This window comes from Tamandua tetradactyla, chromosome 18 (assembly GCF_023851605.1).
Source record: "Tamandua tetradactyla isolate mTamTet1 chromosome 18, mTamTet1.pri, whole genome shotgun sequence".
Lineage (NCBI taxonomy): Eukaryota > Metazoa > Chordata > Mammalia > Pilosa > Myrmecophagidae > Tamandua > Tamandua tetradactyla.
Genome location: NC_135344.1, coordinates 54,896,293 through 54,915,125, shown reverse-complemented (window position 1 = coordinate 54,915,125; position 18,833 = coordinate 54,896,293). Strand labels below are relative to the sequence as shown.

Genomic DNA, 18,833 nt, shown 5'->3' with positions numbered 1-18,833 from the left:
TTTCTCAGCTTGACCATAGGGAGGGGGGGGACCAGCCTCCACCAGGTGCTCTGGCCTAGACTTTATACATGAGGGAAGTCTTCCCTCGGAGACAGGTTCCTTCAGTCACAGGAACCCCACAGAGAGTGCATGGAAAAAGCCAGCACCAGCTAGCTCCATCTCCCTAGCCCATATTATCGCCAGCCCCTTCCAACATGAAAAAGTTAGAATAAGCATAGCCCAAATACCCCTAAAGAGTGGGAGAAAGATCAGAGATGGGGGAGTTAAACAGAGCAGGCAGGGTTTAACAAATGAGGATGACTACTGAATCATTAAAATATTTCTTTGAATCTCCAGTATCTTAGAGCAGTTAGAAGTAAAAACCTAGAATTGTGGAATTGTAACCCCTAGTAAACTCTGACAACTGTTCTACAACTAATTGTTGTGCTGTGCTTTGAAATGTACTGCTTTTTTGTACACGTTATTTTTCATAAGAAAGAAAAAAAAAAGCCAACATGGCAACAGTTTGAAAGGCCTGATCCCAAGACAGTGTCCCCAGCTCACCCACTAGACAGAGCCCACCCCAGTGACAGACACAGGAGCCCCAAGGCAAGTGTAGACCAGGAGGTTCTGAACATACTGGTTTCAAACTGAAACCCAATGGGGAGAGATTCCCAAAGGAAGGTAAAATTTAGCTCTCTCTATGGATTTATCACTTGGGGGGAGAAGGTGGATATTGTTGTATTTGGTTTTCGTTTTTTTTTTTCCCCCAGAAAGCTGGCATTTGAGGTACTGCCACCTACTTGCAAGATTCAGAAATGTTCAGTGGGGCCAAGTCCAATCTTTCTTGAGGTGCTTTTCTTTCTGATGCAGCGCATTCACTATCTTTACATTTTCATCTCCCCTTTGGACTCTGCGTTTAGTTTAAAGATCATGGATTATACATAGTCAAGGGGCTTAGATGGACTGGCATCTGAGAAAGGCTAAAATAGAGACTACCCCTCCCCGTGGCAGTCTTTCACTCCAATATCACTGGCTATTACTTAATTATGGTCTTCGGAGCATCACGGACAGCCTCTGGGAAGATAACTGCCCCTGGGAAAACTCTTTCTGGGGCAGGGACTGGTTTGCATTCTGAATGTGTAGGGTATACGACTACTGCGGTAATTATCTAGCTTGTCCCTACAGGTTTTCAGACTCCTTAAAATGTAAAGCTTTCGATCTTCTAAGTCTCCATGATTGAGAGTAAGACAGTCCTGCCAGAACGCCCATCTCCCCATGGAGGGCCGCCACACCTTCAGATGAGCACACAGCTGATGTTAAAGATGAGACACAAACTCAATGGTCAACCCCTAGTCTGGGGAAACTCAGGGTGGAGTCCTTATTCCCTTCTTCCCTATAGAAAAAGCTACACACGGTAACACTCCTGACATCTCTATCTCCTTGCCGAGTTTGAAGTCCTGTCCCTTCATCACTTCTTCCCTGCATACAGGGTGCAAATACGTTATGCTGTGAATCCTACGGGGCAGAATCCCAGGTCTGAGGCCAGCCCTCATCCAGCAACACGGAGGGGTGAAGGAGAAAGAATTCTGAGATCCAATCCCTTGAAGCCACATTCCTCAACCTAGTCTTTATCAGGAATAAAAGTGGTGGTTTGGGTTCTCCATCTGATGGTTTTTTGGTTTTACTTTATATCTGTCCAAAATGTACGCAGGTAAGAAGTGCTATTTATTAAGTCTCTAAAAGGACAAGAAAAGTCCCTAGAAAGTCTCAAACTTATTTAACACTCAAAGGCCAAGATGAAAAGATCAAAAAGAAGTCAAGCCAAACAATATGATACATGGGCAGCAATGCCACCATCTCATCAGGACGGCCCTGCGCTGAGGGTCTGAGAGCAGATGATGGAGACCCCTCGAGTGCACAGGGGAGCATAGTTGGCCTGAGGTCAGGAGAAATAGGACAAGTCACAGAACTGTCAACAAGAGGAATTCCCTTAAAGTCATCACCAAGAGGCCATGTGGCCACTGAAATCACCTAGGTTCCATGTCTGGCTGAATGTTAAGATTTTCCCAATCATAGGGCCCACATTTTGCTCCCTCCAACTGTGAAGAGTGAAATCCTTACTCTGAAGTCCAAAGTCTTGACTGAATAGGGGTGTTCTGCTCTCCCTGCAACCACTGTTTTGCAGAATCCCATGGAACTGGCTAAGCTGTTTTCAAAGAAGCACGGCGATATGCTCTGGGGTAAATGGTGGAAGTCCGGCTCATTCTGACATTTGCAAAATGGATCATGATGATAATGCCTAGCTCTGTCAGGGAACTGATGTGAGGATTAAATGAGACAACGCAGGTAAAGCACTTGGCCTGACACACAGTAAGCACTCACCAAATATTAGATTTGATCACACGACACTTTTGGGAAAGGCTCAAAATCCTTAGAAACACACCATCGTGTGAGCCATGACTCCAACTGTTAGGCAAGGCAATGGGCAGTGGACAGCAAGGCCGAGTCACAGAAAAGTGACAATCCTCCCTGAAAAAGCCAGTTTTCCTACAGACATTTTGCTGAAGAAGAAAAGGCCAAAACACACTTGAAGACATTCTCGACCTCATTAATAACCAAAGAAAGGCAAATCAAAACCACAGTGAGGACGGGTCAGGGTGGCTCAGCAGGCAGAGTTCTCGCCTGTCATGCCTGAGACCTGGGTTCGATTCTCGATGCCTGTCCATGCCAAAAAAAAAAAAAAAAAACCCACAATGAGATATTATTATGCATTTACCAGATTATTAGAATTTTTTTAATGAAACTACAACATGCATTCTAATAGTAAAGAAAAAACAAAATGTGTACACGGTGCTGGTTGATTTAGAAAACACTCTTGCGTGAGCTAGTGAAGCTGAACATGAGCCAGTGAAGTTGCACATGAGCCCGGCCTGTGGTCTGACTCAGTGGTACACTTCCCAGAGCAGACCAGCAGCACCTGGGAGCTTGCTAAAAATGAAAATTCTCAGGCCCCACTCACAGACTAACTAAATCAGGGGGTGGGGCCAGTAATCTGTTTTAACAAGCTTCCCAGGGATTGTTATGCAAGCTAAGGTTTGGGAAGCAGAGCCCTAGAATATCTCTGACACTCCAAGGGACACATGGAGAAATATCCCTGGCAGCAAAGATCAGAAACTATACACGAGTTCATCAACAATAAATTAAATAAGTGAAGTACACCATACTGATAGCACAAAATGCCCTACAGCGGTGAAATGAACAAATTATAGTCGCTTGGCTCAATGTGAACGAATCTTACTTGACATAATGCTAAGCAGAAGAAGCAAACTATAGGAAGAGGACACGTGCATGGTATATTTATATATATATATATATATACGCATGATACATACATATATATGAAACATGTCTCTAAATACATATATAGAGAGAATATATAATTATGCAACACATGTTAAAGCTATAAAGAAAAGCACTATATAATTATTAGAACAATTAGGATAGTGGTTATCTCTGGGAGAAGGGGATGAATGAGAGAGATGAAGCGGCAATATTTTATTTCTTAACCTGGCTGGTGGTTATACTGGTGCACTTTATATGCTTTAATTATTCTTTAACTGTACAAATATTCTTTATATTTATATGTAGCACATTTTACAATAAAAGTTTTTTTTTAAGGCCTATCATTTACACACACAAACAGAAAAATAAGTCAATCATGTCTGAGTTTTTTTAACCTGCATTCAAATAAACAAACCTAGGAACACAGACTCTGACGTGAGGCTGCTCACATGCAAATCCCAGCTCCTCTGCTTCCAAAGTAACACTGGACACCTTAGCTAATCAACCGTGCTCCGACATCCTCAGGTGTAAAAAGAGTATGGTGTACGTGCATATGATCAGCTTTCCTAGTATTTTAGGAACTAAATGAGTTAATACCTGGAAAGTGCTTAGAAAAGCGCTTGGCACATAAAAAATGCTAAAGACAGTAAGTTATTATTAGAATAGGATGCCAAGTTAAAAACAACACTTTCCACAGTAAATTGCCAATAAGTCTTCAGCATCTATGAGAACAAAGAATCTACCTTCACTCTCTTTTTGCAGATTCTGTGTTGGTACCAAGCCATATAATATCATCATGCTCAACTTTCTCCTCTACTGAGTTTTCAGGATCATGTTGAAAGTGTTCAGAGACTAATCTTGGTTCCAGGCAAGTCTCAAAACACTCACGTACATACACACACACAAACAGATGAGCACACAGGCTCACTCCAGGACATTAACGAATTAAATCAAAGAAGAAAGGAACAGACCTAGGAGAAGACACCAGAATAGCTCCTGTATGTTTCCCTGTTAGTCCCAAATCAAATCACTGGCAGCATAAGAATCTATGTACATCAACCTCTTTTCTTAGTTATAAAAACAGTGGAATTGTTACATCCTGACCAAAAAGGGGAAAAGAAGTGTAATTAATAAAGTATCAGTGGCAGAGAGAGTTCAAATAAGAGTCAATAGGCTACTCGGGAGGTTGCTCTTTTGCAAACTTCAGGTAGACCTTGCTACCTGTCATAATCTGCCAACCCCCCAACCAGGACCATTCCAGCCAATCCTAAAGAACACCTAGGGCAATATATAAGATTCCACAAGGGTTCCAGGCACTAGAGTAACTTGCCAGAAACCTACAACCTCCAGATGGGTCCCTGGTCCAGATAAGTCCTGAAATCTAGCCCAGCCTCTCCAGGATATCAGCTAGTTCCATCTCCCTACCCCATATTAGTGACAGACCTTTCCAACATCAAAAATTTAGAATTGCCAGAGCCCAAACAACCCCAAAGAGAGGTATGGAAAGATCAAAGGTGATGGTGGAATCATACATAGAAGACAGTACTTAACAAATGAATATGAATGCTGAATCATTACATTAATATCTCTCTTAGTTTCCAGTATTTTAGAGCAGCTAGAAGTAAAAACCTAAAAACTGTGAAATTATAACCCATGTCAAAGAATGAAATATGTCCTACAATTAATTGTGGTGCTGCGCTTTGAAATGTATAGCTTTTTTGTATATATGTGATTTTTCACAAAAAAAGAAGGAAAAACAGTCGATTGAGATGATAAAAAAGTATTTAAGCCCTCTAGCCTCCTACATTCTGGAAAAGCCCATGACAAACTCTGAGATCTGTCCTGTAACCACTTGTTGAAGAGTGCTTTGAAAACTATTGCTTTTTTCTTTCTTTGCTTTGTATATGTGTTATACCATACAATAAAAAAAGTTTTAAAAAAAGCAGTTTGAAAATCTCAGAAAAGAAACAGTGGAATTGTATCAGCCTAGCAAACATCTGTTAGAATTTAAGGAGGAATGTTAAAATATGTGCCCTTCCATTGTGGTGTCTGAGAGTGGTCTAAGAAGCAGTGGAGGGAATACATGAGAGCTACATGTTGCCTGGCTACAATATTGAACAAAGCCTTGCCCACATCAAGTGCTCAAAACACATTCAAATAAGCAACTCATCCTTTGATTGTGCTCGTATAAGGCACTGTTAATGATTATGCTCCCCACCCAAATCTTCTAATAAATGGTAATAGAAAAACTTCCCACAAGCATTAAAATTTACTAACTACTGTTACCAAAGAAGGAAGGAAGGCCTGGGCAAGGCTAGCAGCACTTGCATCCTGCATTGTAAGTGATTAATATATATATATACTAACACACTTATTCTGCACAACAACCTTATACATAAATACTATGCATGATCCTTGCTTTACAAATGGGGATACTGAGGAACAGAAACGTCAAGTTTGTCCAAGTTCACACAACAAGCAAATGTCAGAGTCAGGACACAACAAACAAAGGCAGTCTGGCTTCAGAGTCTTCATTTGCAACCACAGTACTGCACTGCCTCTTTAGACTAATAAATCAGTGTAAATGAAGAGGGAAGAGAAATAGAGCCAAATATTTATGGAAATGTTATATTTGGCAAAGGAAGCATTTTGGTTCACAAATAAGGAAAATCTTTTTTTTTGGCAAACAATGGACATCTTCTTTAAGTGTGTGTATGCATGGTAGGTGTGTAAAATGGGGGGAGGGTGGACAAAGCAAAACCCCCTGCCTCACACCATATACAAAAATAAATTTCAGATAAGTAAAATATCTAAATTCAAGGACATGAAGAAAAAAATTTAATACAGCATAAGGCTTGAGAAAACGGTCTTTGGAGATTGACAGGCGTCGATTTGTATGTTAGCTCTCCTACCAAAAAGCAATATTTCAGACACATATCATATACTCTTTTTTTTTTTACTCATGCAGAATTGAACTTGAGGAAATAAGGAATCAGAATCATGGCAATATCCATTACATATGCAAATACTTAAAAAAACTAACCTCACTATTTTCCAAATACTTTTATTTTCAGACCTAAAATGTTCTAAGGGATCTTCTGAAGAATCCATGATCATATATTTAAACATACCACTATCATCCTTTAAAACAAAGCTCCATCAAGACAAATTCAAATTAGGGGAAAGACCATAAATCCAATCATGGATTTAACTCATTTTCCTTTACAAGGTACTTAAAGCTAAATCAATTCGTAAATTAAAGCAACAGTTACGATATTCTCCCCAAATGTTCTTAGTTATCTGTAAAACAGAAAAGACAGAGCTGTAAATAAAATTTAATACTGAAAACACAAACACTGTACATAAACAATTACTCTTGGGGTAGAAAAACAGGCGAGAGTAAAGCAAGTAAGATACAAATTACTTCTCAATAAACTATGGCCACACAAAGAGAGCTTTTTTCCTTTAAATATTGTAAAATAAAGCTCACATGTGTAAGAACATAAATAAATGAGAGTAGCCTTGAAGCAAACAAATCCTTAGTGGGCAATTACCTATGGAATTTCTTTCCTTAATCCTCATCATTATGCTTGGAATTCTCCACTTACAAGTTATATCTTGTATACAAGTTTGTCTATCTACGAAACGACTATTGTAAATGGAGAGAAAAGGTCTTTTGAAACAAAGATCTTGGGACTTGCTGGCAAGACTCATGACAATCTCTGATCTTTAAAAATGTTACTCACAGACACAATACAAGGGTCACCTGTACCCCAAAAATACACCAAACAACCAGAAAACTAGCATTTTGTTCCATTTAACAACTTTATTTAAACTTTCTTAAATTAAAAAGAAAAATCTGTATAAGGCCGTACTGAGAAGTAGGTCACTACTCAGCTCGGACAAGGTATAAGCTTCACCAAAAAGATTAGAATCTGCTAACCCACAAAACCTTCAAGAGTTCAGGTCAAAAGACACTTAACTCCTTAACTTCACCTTCCTTATGATAAAGGTAAGGGCAAGAGAGGTTATAAGTTACTGAATCCCAAATGTTTTTTGTTTTTGGCTGAAGCAATATTCCCAATATTATTAGAATTACAAAAAAAAAAAAAAGGCATCAGGATAGCAAAACCCACTTAAGACATTCCAAGGCTTGACCCCATAAACATTCAAGTGACCTTCAGATGAAGTGAAAGAATCAATCTTTACTGTTATCAATTTTGAACTTCTTTAACCTCTCTAACACATCTATAGTGTCCATGAGTATGTCACACTTTTACGATTATTAAATAGTTATGACACAAATATATGGATGATTCTACAAATTGAGCAGAAGATGCCAGATACATAATACACTGTATAAATTTCATTATTTAAAGTACATAAAAATAAGCAAAACTAATCCATGCCTTTAGGAGTCAAGTAAGTGCTTACTATTGAGTGGATGGTTAAAAACTAGAAGGGGGTCTCCTGGGGAGCTGGCAATGCTGTGCTTTGATCTGATTGCTGATTAAATTATATGTTGGGTTTCTGAACATTCATCAAGTTATCCACTTACACGGGTACTTTCCTGTATGCATTTTATACTTCCTAAGATATGTGTACATGTGCACGTGCATAACTTGAATTTTGAATTCCATGAAATACAACATGGGAAAGCAGGACATTAGAACCTAACCTCGAAGAAGCTGACACCAGACAGCCTCTACTGGGGATAGGTGCCAAAGGAGCTGCAAAAGGCTAATATTTTGGCTGCAAAAAAAAAAAACACTTTTCTTTATTTACTGGACCAAAAAGCCACAAAGAATAAACTTCAGACTTAGAACTTCTAAAAGTTAACCAATTAAGACAACAAAAGAAAAAAAAAAATTAAAATGGTCACAGTCTCTAGTTCACGAAAGATTTATGCTCAGCCGAGAAAGTGGATTATATCATATTCCCTTTAAACTTAATAAAATTAATAGCTTTTTTTAGTCATTTATTTCAGAGCTCACTTAACAGTTTCCCAACCAAGAGACATTTTGTTCAAGATTACAGTCAAGCCAAGTGTAACCACCCACTCATGACAGGTCAAGTTACAAACAAAATAGTTCTAAGCTTTCTCTGCAGCAAACAAATCAGTACCTGTACTCAATTACTCTACAAAATACTCACAGAACCCTGTTTGTAGTGTAAGTCCTATTGTAACAGGGAATATATATTTTTAAAAGTTACCAAATAAATTCATTTATGGAAAAAAAAAGTAATTCAAAATGCTCAAACACAGAAATTGTGACATCAAAACATTTCAAAATTTAGTGATGGAGACTACTGAATTTATTTTGACAGTAAAGATCATGGGGTAAAAATGCAGTATCAAAAAACAATAACAATAAAAGAGCAAGCATGAGTAGTCAGAGTTGCTAGGCTCTTACAGGGTATTTTAAGTTGTAGGATGCATGCAAAAAATTTATTTTTTTAAGTGCTTACTACTAGCATAATACTTAGCTATCAAGAACATTTGAAAAACATTATAGAACTGACTACGAATCATTTCCCCAAGACTTTTCTTCATCTTTCTCCAAGAGAATATATCAAAATAAATAAATAAAAACCCTAGCCAAACACTAAATTTTGGCATCAGATTCCAAAATCAAGTAAAATATTTAAGGCCAGGATTAAACAGAAAGGGCAAATCAAAAGTTAAGTGCCAAAAATATCATCATATAAACTCATTAACGAGGAGTTGAGGTTCCTCTCTGATGCTACAGGCTTCCTTAAGGGTCATATTATAAAGGGTAGCAGCCTTGTAGAGGGAGACAATCATGTGCTTAGGAATCGAGTGCAATTTGACCAGTAGATATGGTTTTCCTCTAGACTCGCATAAGAATCAAAATAACTGAGTTCCAGTTTCATCATCTCAAAAATGGAATTAAAATACCTATCTAACAGGGTTACAGATATAATAAACTGCGATAACATGAAAAGCTCCAAGAACAGTGCCTGATACACAGCTACCTTGCAAACAGTTTCGGTCCTCTGAAATTACAAATATTTAATTGTTAAGGTTTGTTTAATATTAACTAGCACTAGCTTGAAAAGAAAATTTGAAGAGGTGGCAGCAAGTATCTGAAGTTTCACTGGTTTTCTCTGGTCTATGTGCTTTTCTGGGTTATAGGAATGATCTAATGACAATCACCAAAAATAAACTGTGAAATGTCATAAAACTGTGGTTGTGGGAAAAACTGGAAAGGGTAATCCTTACAGTCCTTTCTGAAAACAGTTATCACAAAAGTTCAATATTTAGTGCAGCAAAAGAAAGTTGAATAAACTCAATTTTCTTCTTATATAATAAGGGGAAAAAACAGTCATTCACATACTTGGTTCCAGTAAGTCCTGGAATAAAGCTTCTCAATTATGTCCCTTTTGATTTACTTTTTTTTACTAACTCCATAATCTAACCAAAACCTTAAATAACATATTAGAATGGGGAAAAAAATCTGAATATAAAAGTTTAAATTATGATATTTAAGTATATTTGACCAAGAAACTATTTAAATTACAATATATGATAGTATAAAAATATGTTATTACTCCAGTTTTTTAAATTATTTTTATTATAGATAGGCATATTTTGTGGGAAAAACCTCATAGATCATATATCTCTCCAAGTTACTCTATTATGAATGCCATATTACATTTATTATAGAAGCTTCTTTCAAGTAGCTCAAGTTATTTTAAAATTAAACATAATTAATTCTCCCAATGTTATCTGGGAAAACACAAGTTAAAGTGCTTACTCAATCAAGGCGGAAGACCAGTATGCCCAGTTCCGGTACTAAATGTTCAAACTCTGGATACAACAATGTCTACTTCAGACTGTATTTTCGATTTCAAAACAACTGAAACACTAAATATTCAATCAGTCAAGATAATGTAAGAAATACCAATATGGTTTAACCAGTTTAATCTCTCAGGCAAAGATAACACACATAGTCTTTCATAATATCAACCTGGAAATGAATCCATTAGTTAGCTACCTGTTAATTTAACCAATCTTCCTTTCAACCTATTTATAGCTCAGCTTGCATAAGAACTTTAGGTTGTTTTGTGACAGTTTAGGTAGTTTTCATCTGCTGGATTTTCTATTTTTCCATAACTGTCCTCTCTTCTAGAAATTATATCTTTTATCCATGATCTTTCTAATATATCTTCATGCAGAAGCTTTGAAGTTCCATTGATTATTTTTGTCCACCCTTTTCTGTAGTGTTTTTAGGTACATGGCTATCCTATTAACATGGGGAGGTTTAGCAATCGTTCTCTTGAACCATAACCAGTAGAACTAACACGTTTTGTTCCACACACCAGGGATTCTCAAATCTGGCTGCACAGTACATCATAATCTATCTAATCAGTTCCTACCAATGGAGTTTCACTTTATTCCAACTTTCTGTAATTACAAACAATGCTTTAATGAATACCTAACTATCCATCTATCATCCATCCATCCATAAGGAATACTGGCCTAAGCTGAAAAGCTAAAGGTCTAAAGTCAAAGGTCCATATTTTTAAAGCTGGCCTATATCACTCAATTCAATGGCATTCATAGATGCTATCTTCTCTCTCTGATCTCAAAGAAACAAGAGTGTAAAAGTAATAAAATGAATGACTTTTATTTTCAATGATATTACTTACTTTCCTTTAAGCCTAACTAAAAAAAAAGTTTACTTTCAGTTGTAAAGGTAGGCATATCCGATGAAGGAAAATTATGTTTAAAGCTCAGCATATAAAAAATACACGACTCCTAACCTAATATAAATGATAAACCACTATTAATAAGGTCTCAAAAATCACATTCTACTATTCTGAATTTCTGGAAATCTTCACATTTTTCAGTTTGAAAATTAAAGTAATTCCAATGCCTTTGAACATAAAAGAGAAGGAGGTATACTGGAGATATTTTTAAGCAGCCTCAAGAATCACAGTACTGGAAAATCCCTTACAGATCAACTAATCCAACCAAGACTGAGATTTTACTGTTGAGGAAAATGAGGTCAGGAGAGTTTAAGAGAGCAGACTACATCTGGACCAGTTATGAACCCCAGATTTCCCGCCCTTAACAGTGCGACTCATTTACACAGAACAATGTGGCTCCTGGTACCCAAACCATCTTGGATGACAAACACATATTAAGCAATCAACTATTTATTGACAATTCATGTCAAACTGTGGTGAATGCTGCAAGACACACATATGGAGAAAATATATATAAATATATACCCCCTACACACACCCAGATCAATTGAAGGACAATACAATACAATGAGGTTAAGTTCAGTTGGAAGCTCAGACAGGGGAGCGCTTAGCATACGACAGGGAGTAATCGAGGAATAAGAACTGAGCAAGGCGTATGTATAACCTCAACTTCCCTTTAAAATTATAATATCGAAGTCCAAAAATTTCAAAAGATCCCATTTAGCTTCTGAACTGGCATTCCTCCTCACTTTAAGTCCACCACTTTATATGCACAGAAGATATAGTTCTTGGGGTGCAAAGGTAGTTCAGTGGTAGAATTCCTGCCTGCCCCATGTGGGAGACCAGGATTCAATTCCTGGCCCACGCAATTAAAAAAAAAAAAAAATCAAGATATGGTGCTGTGATAACCAGATTTGCACATGGAAAAGAATGAAATGTGACCCCCAGGGCACAGCATACAAAAACAAAAAACAGAAGACAAAGAAGATACAGTATTTATTAAAACATGAATCTACATTTACCTATTTCCCAGGCATGAATATACCAATTAACACTTTTCTATTTTTAATTAAAACAAAGGCCAGCACCTGCACATATTAACTATTATAATTTGTTGAAAAATTAAAACTACAATAAGAGTTTAGAAGGAAAAAACAAATGTGACGCATAATGTTTCCTTGGTACAAACTGTCTCACCTTATAATTCTCAACCCAACTTGACAATACTTAGGACTACAAGATGTACTGAAAGCAGATACGAAATACTTATTCAAATGACATAATTCAAATTTCAAATGTATCATATTTTTTAATGGTTGATGAAAATCACTGCCAAGTGCTTAACTTGATTACTTTTTGTATTTGAGCCAAAAAGAACAAATTTGAACAATGTTAGCTTGGGCAAAACTGTACTGTATATACACAAACACTACACTTCTTTAAAAACAGCTCTGATTTGTCTTCTAAAAAAGTCATTCTTCTGACTGGAGAATATCCACTTGAAAACAGGATAAAGATTGAGTCACATCAGACTAAAAAAAAAGACATTTCAAAGCAAGATTAACTGTTGCTTGGAGTCTTGACATTCCTCGATTAATAATCCTAAAGCTTAATGAAGCACAAAAACAGATTTAAGAATTGAAGATTTTTAATGAAAAAGGAAATTAAGGACAGTTTGGTGCAATACTCTGTCACCAAAATAAGCTGTCTCCACATATAAAAAATAAGGACAATGTAAAAAGAATTTTCTCTTAAAATCTCAGTCCCAACTTTTAGAAGGACAGAGGCAGGGCTGGATGAATGCTTGGAAGGTAAAAAGCTCTCAATACAGATTCTAGCAATTAAGGTTTTATATATATATATATATATATATATAGAAATAAACCTACAAAATATTTCAGGATATAGGAATTGTTATTTTTCAAATCACACATACCACTTGCAATGCACCAACTATTACTAATGACCACATGTCATAAGATAAGAAAAAAACAGAAATATGTAAAACTATATCCAGTAAGTAAGATAAACCTAGACCAACGGTCTAATTCTCTTTCCTTCCACAAGAACTTACATGACAAAGACACATGAAAATCGAATACTGAGAACAAATGCATGTATTTTATATGCAGGATAACTATCTTAAAACAAAAGTTCTCCTTTGTAGGTACATTTACTGTACTAAGCATTATTCTCTGTACCTTCTATGCCTAATAGGTGAAACACATGTAAGGTTTTTTCAAACCCTTCATCCAGAGCTGAAAGAAGAACCTATGTGATAAAGAATCTAGAATTTTTATGAACATTAATTAACGTAATGTCCTTGATGCCTCATAACCCAATATAAGTATATTCAAATTAGAACTACAGAGCTATGCAATTAAAATGTGAACTAGAAAAATAATACATGTTTCTATCCTGTACTTACTAATGGGTAGTAAAAGTAAAATTGCTTTCTATTTTCTCCTAATGATAAGCCTATTTAAGGATCTGAAAGCTACTTGTATAATTCTAAAAGGAAAACTTCCCTTAACTTAGTGATTTAAATATTTTATCCTTCGGTCAGTAAAGTGTAATGCTCAATTGTCTTTTATTTATTTTTGTAAATGATGCTACTAATACCTTAAATTAAAATGAGGAAGAATATAGAAAAAAATCTTGCAGCTGAATATAGCTAATGAATAATTTCTCAAAGTAAAACAAGGAATACAGAGTTATTATAGAGTCTTCTGTCAATATTCAATCATTCCTCTTTAGTCTGAAAAAAACAAGGTTGCTTTGTCTCTACAGATATAGCCTGCACATTCTCTTTTCTAAAACTCTTGGCTGGCTTAGTCTGGCCTGAAAAAACTAGAGTTTTCTAGCAGATAACTGCAGAGAGGCACTTTCCCCCTTGCAGACAGATCGCTGTTGCTCTGGTGTGTAAAACAGACCATTAGTACAAAGTCATTTCTAATCTCAGTTGTACAATCCACATCGTGCCCATGACCCTGAAACTCAGATTGCATAAACTGCTCTGTTTCCACTCCTCCTGACCTTTCAAATCACTCAATATTACTGCTGGTCAATTAGAAGACTGCCAAATAACTTGATGACAAAGTTAAAATTTCCCCTCGTGGAGGTTTATAAAGGGCAAAATCGATATATAAGAAACTGAGAAAGAATATACCATGGAAAAGATGAGTGCTGTATTTGACTTTTGTGACTGGTATTTTTAAACCATGCTTAAGGAAAAAAAAAGAAAATGACCACCAAAATTCACATCTGACTAAGTGCATTATGAGCAGGGCAAATGTGACTGCTTCAGTCCACTCAGACTGTCCCATGTTATGAATGGCCCACAAATGTCTCCTCCTGTCCTAACGTTGTTGCACTCTGTGTGTACAATTAAAACTACTTTCAGATCAAAAACTTAGTGAAAATCACCTACTGCTGGATTCACATTCTGAGGATTTTTAAATGGTTCATAAATAAATATGTCCAGGCAATGCCATCAGAATAGCATTGTTTTAAAAAGTAAGATTTTTCGATCTGTGCAACTCCTTTGTTAAAAAGAGAATAAAGAAAATATCTGACATACACAGGATTCCTAAGTTTCCCTTGTCCTCCGCTTAACTTCAAACACTTGAAGAAGCACTTTTCTTCCTTCTCCCCTTCAGTCTAACCTCTTTTAAAAGAAGAAATAATAAATGAAGTGAAAGAGGTGAAAGAATGAGGAGTGCGCACTCCAAGAATAAAGGGCGGTTTTATAACAGGAGGTACTTTTGTTAGCAAGTGACTGGCAGGTCTCCTCCCCCAAGTTAGAAGAAATTTCATCCAACTCCCCAAACTGCAGAGGCCAAAAATGTCTAGTCTAATAGTTCTGAAATTCCAGTCAAGAAAAAGCCTAGGGAGTTCTAGTCAGTGGGGGAAGGGTAGGAGAAAGACCGGCGGGAGAGGAAAGAACAAAAGGAGAAACCCAAGAAAGCAGAAAGGAACGAGAGGGCTTGGGCTGCCCAAGGAGCCAGTGGCAGGGAGAAAGCCGCAAAGTGGAAAGCGCGACCCGGAGAAGAGCGCGGCGCGGTGGCCTGGGCAGGGCAGGGCCGGACACGCTGCACCATGGCGCACCATGGACAGGGCTCGGCGCGGCTGCTGCCCACACCCCTCTAGAGGGCGGCGGGAGGAAGCTCCAGAGATCGCGGGCTCAAGCCCCCGCCCGCCCCCTGTGCCCGCAGTACCCCCCGAGGCAGGAGAGCGCGCCCAGGCCCTGACCCACGAAGACCACGAAGGGGAGCGATCCGCACCATCTGTCCCCACCCGGACCGCCCCCAGGGCAGCTGCACTTCCGAGCCACTCTCGGACTTTTCTAGGCTCCCACTCGGTTCGCCAACCCTATTCCCACAGTGCGCAGGGGTCATCCTCGGGCGGATTCCCCCCACCCCCACCCCGGCCCAGCCCCGCGATGAGGGAGGATACGCCCCTCTCCCGTAGCGGCCCCGGGACCCCCGCAGGCGGGGGTAGATTTGGAGACCCCGCACGGTCCCCGCCCACCGCTGGATTGGCGGGCGACTCTGCGCGGCGTCGCCTCCCGGGACCGCGTCTGGTGGGCCAGAAGAGACCTCGGGGCATTCTCGGGTTGGATGCCGCGAGAAAGTTGGGAAGGAGGGCCGGGGACCCGCGGCGCGGAGAGGGGTCTGCACCGGGTACAGCCTGACTTGAGCAGGTGCTTTCCTCCGCGGAGCAGCCTCCAAGTACTGCAAAAAATGAAAAGGCTTAGCGCTCTCCCAGGGTGTGAAAAGTGCGGGGGGCTCTTAGCCAAAGCGCTCCCAGGCCGCAGGCAGGGCAGAGCTCGCCCGACGGAGGTAAGGAATTATACCCGAATAACGGAACTTCTCCCGGCCCAGCAAGATAAGGGGCACGCGGGGCCAGGGATTGGATGCGTAGACGCCAGCCTGCATAGATCCCTTTGGGCAAGGGAGGGATGTATTCTTTCCAGGTGGGACTGATGCAGAAAACTGTGAGTCAGGAAAGCAAGAATAAGAGGCAATCCTGGCCTGGGATAAAGACAATAGGACACTGGAGCCCTTGGGCACCGGGAGGCGCGCGGGTGCCAGGGTGGGGTGGGGTGGAGGCAAGTCCCGTAACTAAGACGCCAGAGTGAGAATTCCTACGGCAAACTCGCGACCCATTGCTGCAGAAATAAACAAAAAATTGGAGCAAAGTGCAATGCGGGGGGGGGGGGGGGAGTGAAAAGCGCACAAAACTGCAAAACCTGCACGATCCCCTTTCTCACTCTTCTGCTGCCCGGGGACACTAACCGCGCTCTCGTCCGGCCCCGAAGGAGGATTAGAGGGTGCCCCGGATCGAGCCCCTCCGGCCCCGCCAGGAGAGCCGCGGGAGACTGCCGGGCCCCGGCAGCCCTGCCCCAGAAGCCTGCCGGAGCCTCGTGCTTGCGCAGCTCCCGGCCGCACGGTGCGGCACTCCCTGCCTGGGTGCGCAGCCCAGCCCCGCAGCGGCGCGGGGAACAAAGGGACCGGGCACCACCCGCCCCACCCAGCCCGCGGAGACAGCCACGTACCTGGAGCAGGGCCGCCAACAGCGGCAGCAGGGTCCGCGGCGCTCCCACTATCCGGCACATGGAGGCGGAGAGGGGCCGAGCGAGGAGCCGGCGGCGGCGGCGGCGGCAGCGGCAGCACCAACAGCAGCGCGGAGAGACGGCTCCAGGCAGTTTCCACCCCTTGCCTTCCCCTCCCCTCCCCACCCCACCCCCTTCTCCGCTGCTCTCCTCTCCCCGCCAATGGAGAGAGAGCTGATGACAAATAGCGGGCCGCGGACTCCGCGGGACTCGCACCAGGAGTAATAAAACAGACTGAGAGATCAAGGGGCTGGGGAGGGGGTGGGGGAGAGAGGGGGCGGAGGAGGGGGGCGTGCGTGCGTGTGAGTGTGTGAGAAAGAGAGAGAGAGAGAGAGAGAGAGAGAGAGAGAGAGAGAGAGTAGGCGGCGGTGGCAACGCAGGAGGCTCAGCGCTCCGGCGGAAGCCGCGAGGGATGCGGGCGGCGGGGACCTTGGCCGGTGTAGAATGAGGAGGTGGAGGCGGAAAGGATGGCGCGCCCCAGGAGCTCCGCCAAGCAAGGCTTTGGGTTCTGGTTTGGCTGCTTTCAGGTCCCCTCTCCAGGGCTGCTCGGCGCGACCAAGACGCCGGGGACAGTGCCAAGCCGCGTGCGCTGCGCCGCGCTTCAAAGGGCAGCGGCCCCGCCGCCCAGAGCCTCGACTGCCTGGGGGTTGGGGGCCGCTTCTCGTCGCCCCTCTCCCGGCGAGTTGGAGACTGTTCTCCGGCCTCGGCCGTGCGGGGAGGAGGCTAGGGGCCGACGCGGTCGCTCTCGCTGCCTACGCGCGGGCGCCCGCCACCCCACCCCTCCGCCCTGCGCCGTCCCCCGCCGCCGCCCGCGCACCCCCGCCAGTCGCCGCCGCCGCCGCCGCCGCCACTCTCCGAGGGCTCGCCACACGCACTGCCCGGCTGCGCGGCCGGCTCCCGGCTTCTTTCACCGCCCGCCGCCGCCCTCGCCCCCGCCCCCGCCTCCCGCCGCCGCTGAGCCTCCCCGCCCGCGTCGTGGCCAATCGGAGGCCACCAAGCTGCGGCGGTAGCCGGCCGAATCCGCGGCAGCCGCCCGCCCCCGCCTCACCGGAGCGCCCCGTTTCTGCTGCAACCCGCGGGGGGTCGCCGGAGGGAAGCCTGGGGTACGCGGAGCACCGCCCGGGCAGGTGGAGGGGCTGCGGAAAATAAAATAACTTGCGCAGGAACTTGATCGGTGACAGGTTCGCTGTCTTTAGACCACTGTCGGGAATCTGCTGGAGAATTGGACTGGGGGAGGAGGGAGTGGAGGAGGGGGAACTTGCCTCCTGGGGCGCCTAACGTGCATTCCTCTTTCTGTTTGTCATTCTTTCGCGATGGATTGTTTTTCCGGGCAGGGGCAGACACAGCAAACTAGCTACGAAGGCAAAGGCCATTCTGGCCATTGTTGTCTGAGGCTCTTGCCACGAGACACCTGCGGGCCGGAGGAGCGCCGAGGCCGAGGCGCCTCTTGGGTGTTTGCTCCTCTCCAGCTGCCGCCCTCACGGGCTTGCCGGAACAGCCCAAGTTTTTCTGTCCTTGTTTTGTCCCCTCTGGAAGTTTGCGGCGCATGTTATTTTATTTGAAACCGCCTGTTTTCTGTTTCTACGCGTTAGAGACAGCGTTTACCATTTTATAGCATTCAGTGTCAGAGACTTTGCCTCCCTGCACCCCCCCTCCGAACAACAACGAAAAACAAAAGAAACCAAATAAAAGCTAGAACCCGCAAGTACACAAAGGGGAATAATGGGATTATCTAAAAGATAAAATGACTGATAGAGTTCGCACCAAGCAAAGGAGTTTTGCTTCCTCCTTTTAAGGCAGAATACGATCTTGGGGCGGAACACAAAAAGTGAGAAATTTTACAAGTTTGGGTCGCAAGTATTTGTTGGTAGAGGAAGGGTCGGAAGCAGTTAATTTTGACAAGGCAACTTTTTTTTTTCTGGAACCACTACTTTTTTTTTTTTTTTTTTAGGTTTTACGGGTAAATAAAATTGCCCGTGTTATCTAAACCTTTCAACGCTTTAGCGGTCATTGAACTTTACTGCCGCTAATAAACGTTTTTGCCTTTAGTGCTTACTCTTTTGCTTCAATTAGTGAAATATCAGCATTATTTGAATTTGTATTTGTAGGTACTAATCATTGAAAATCTTGACGATGAACCTCTAAACGTCATGACTCATTT

General features: G+C 42.0%; 1 protein-coding gene across 1 annotated transcript in view; it reads right to left on the bottom strand.

The window, feature by feature from the left end:
* The window catches only part of CDH2 (cadherin 2), a 210,847-nt gene extending 194,122 nt beyond the window's left edge, over positions 1 to 16,725 (bottom strand). The window contains 1 exon segment of the mRNA XM_077135728.1: positions 16,616 to 16,725. Within this exon segment, the coding sequence (XP_076991843.1) occupies positions 16,616 to 16,675 (60 nt within the window). The 5' untranslated portion in view covers positions 16,676 to 16,725.
* Positions 16,726 to 18,833: the final 2,108 nt, after the last annotated feature.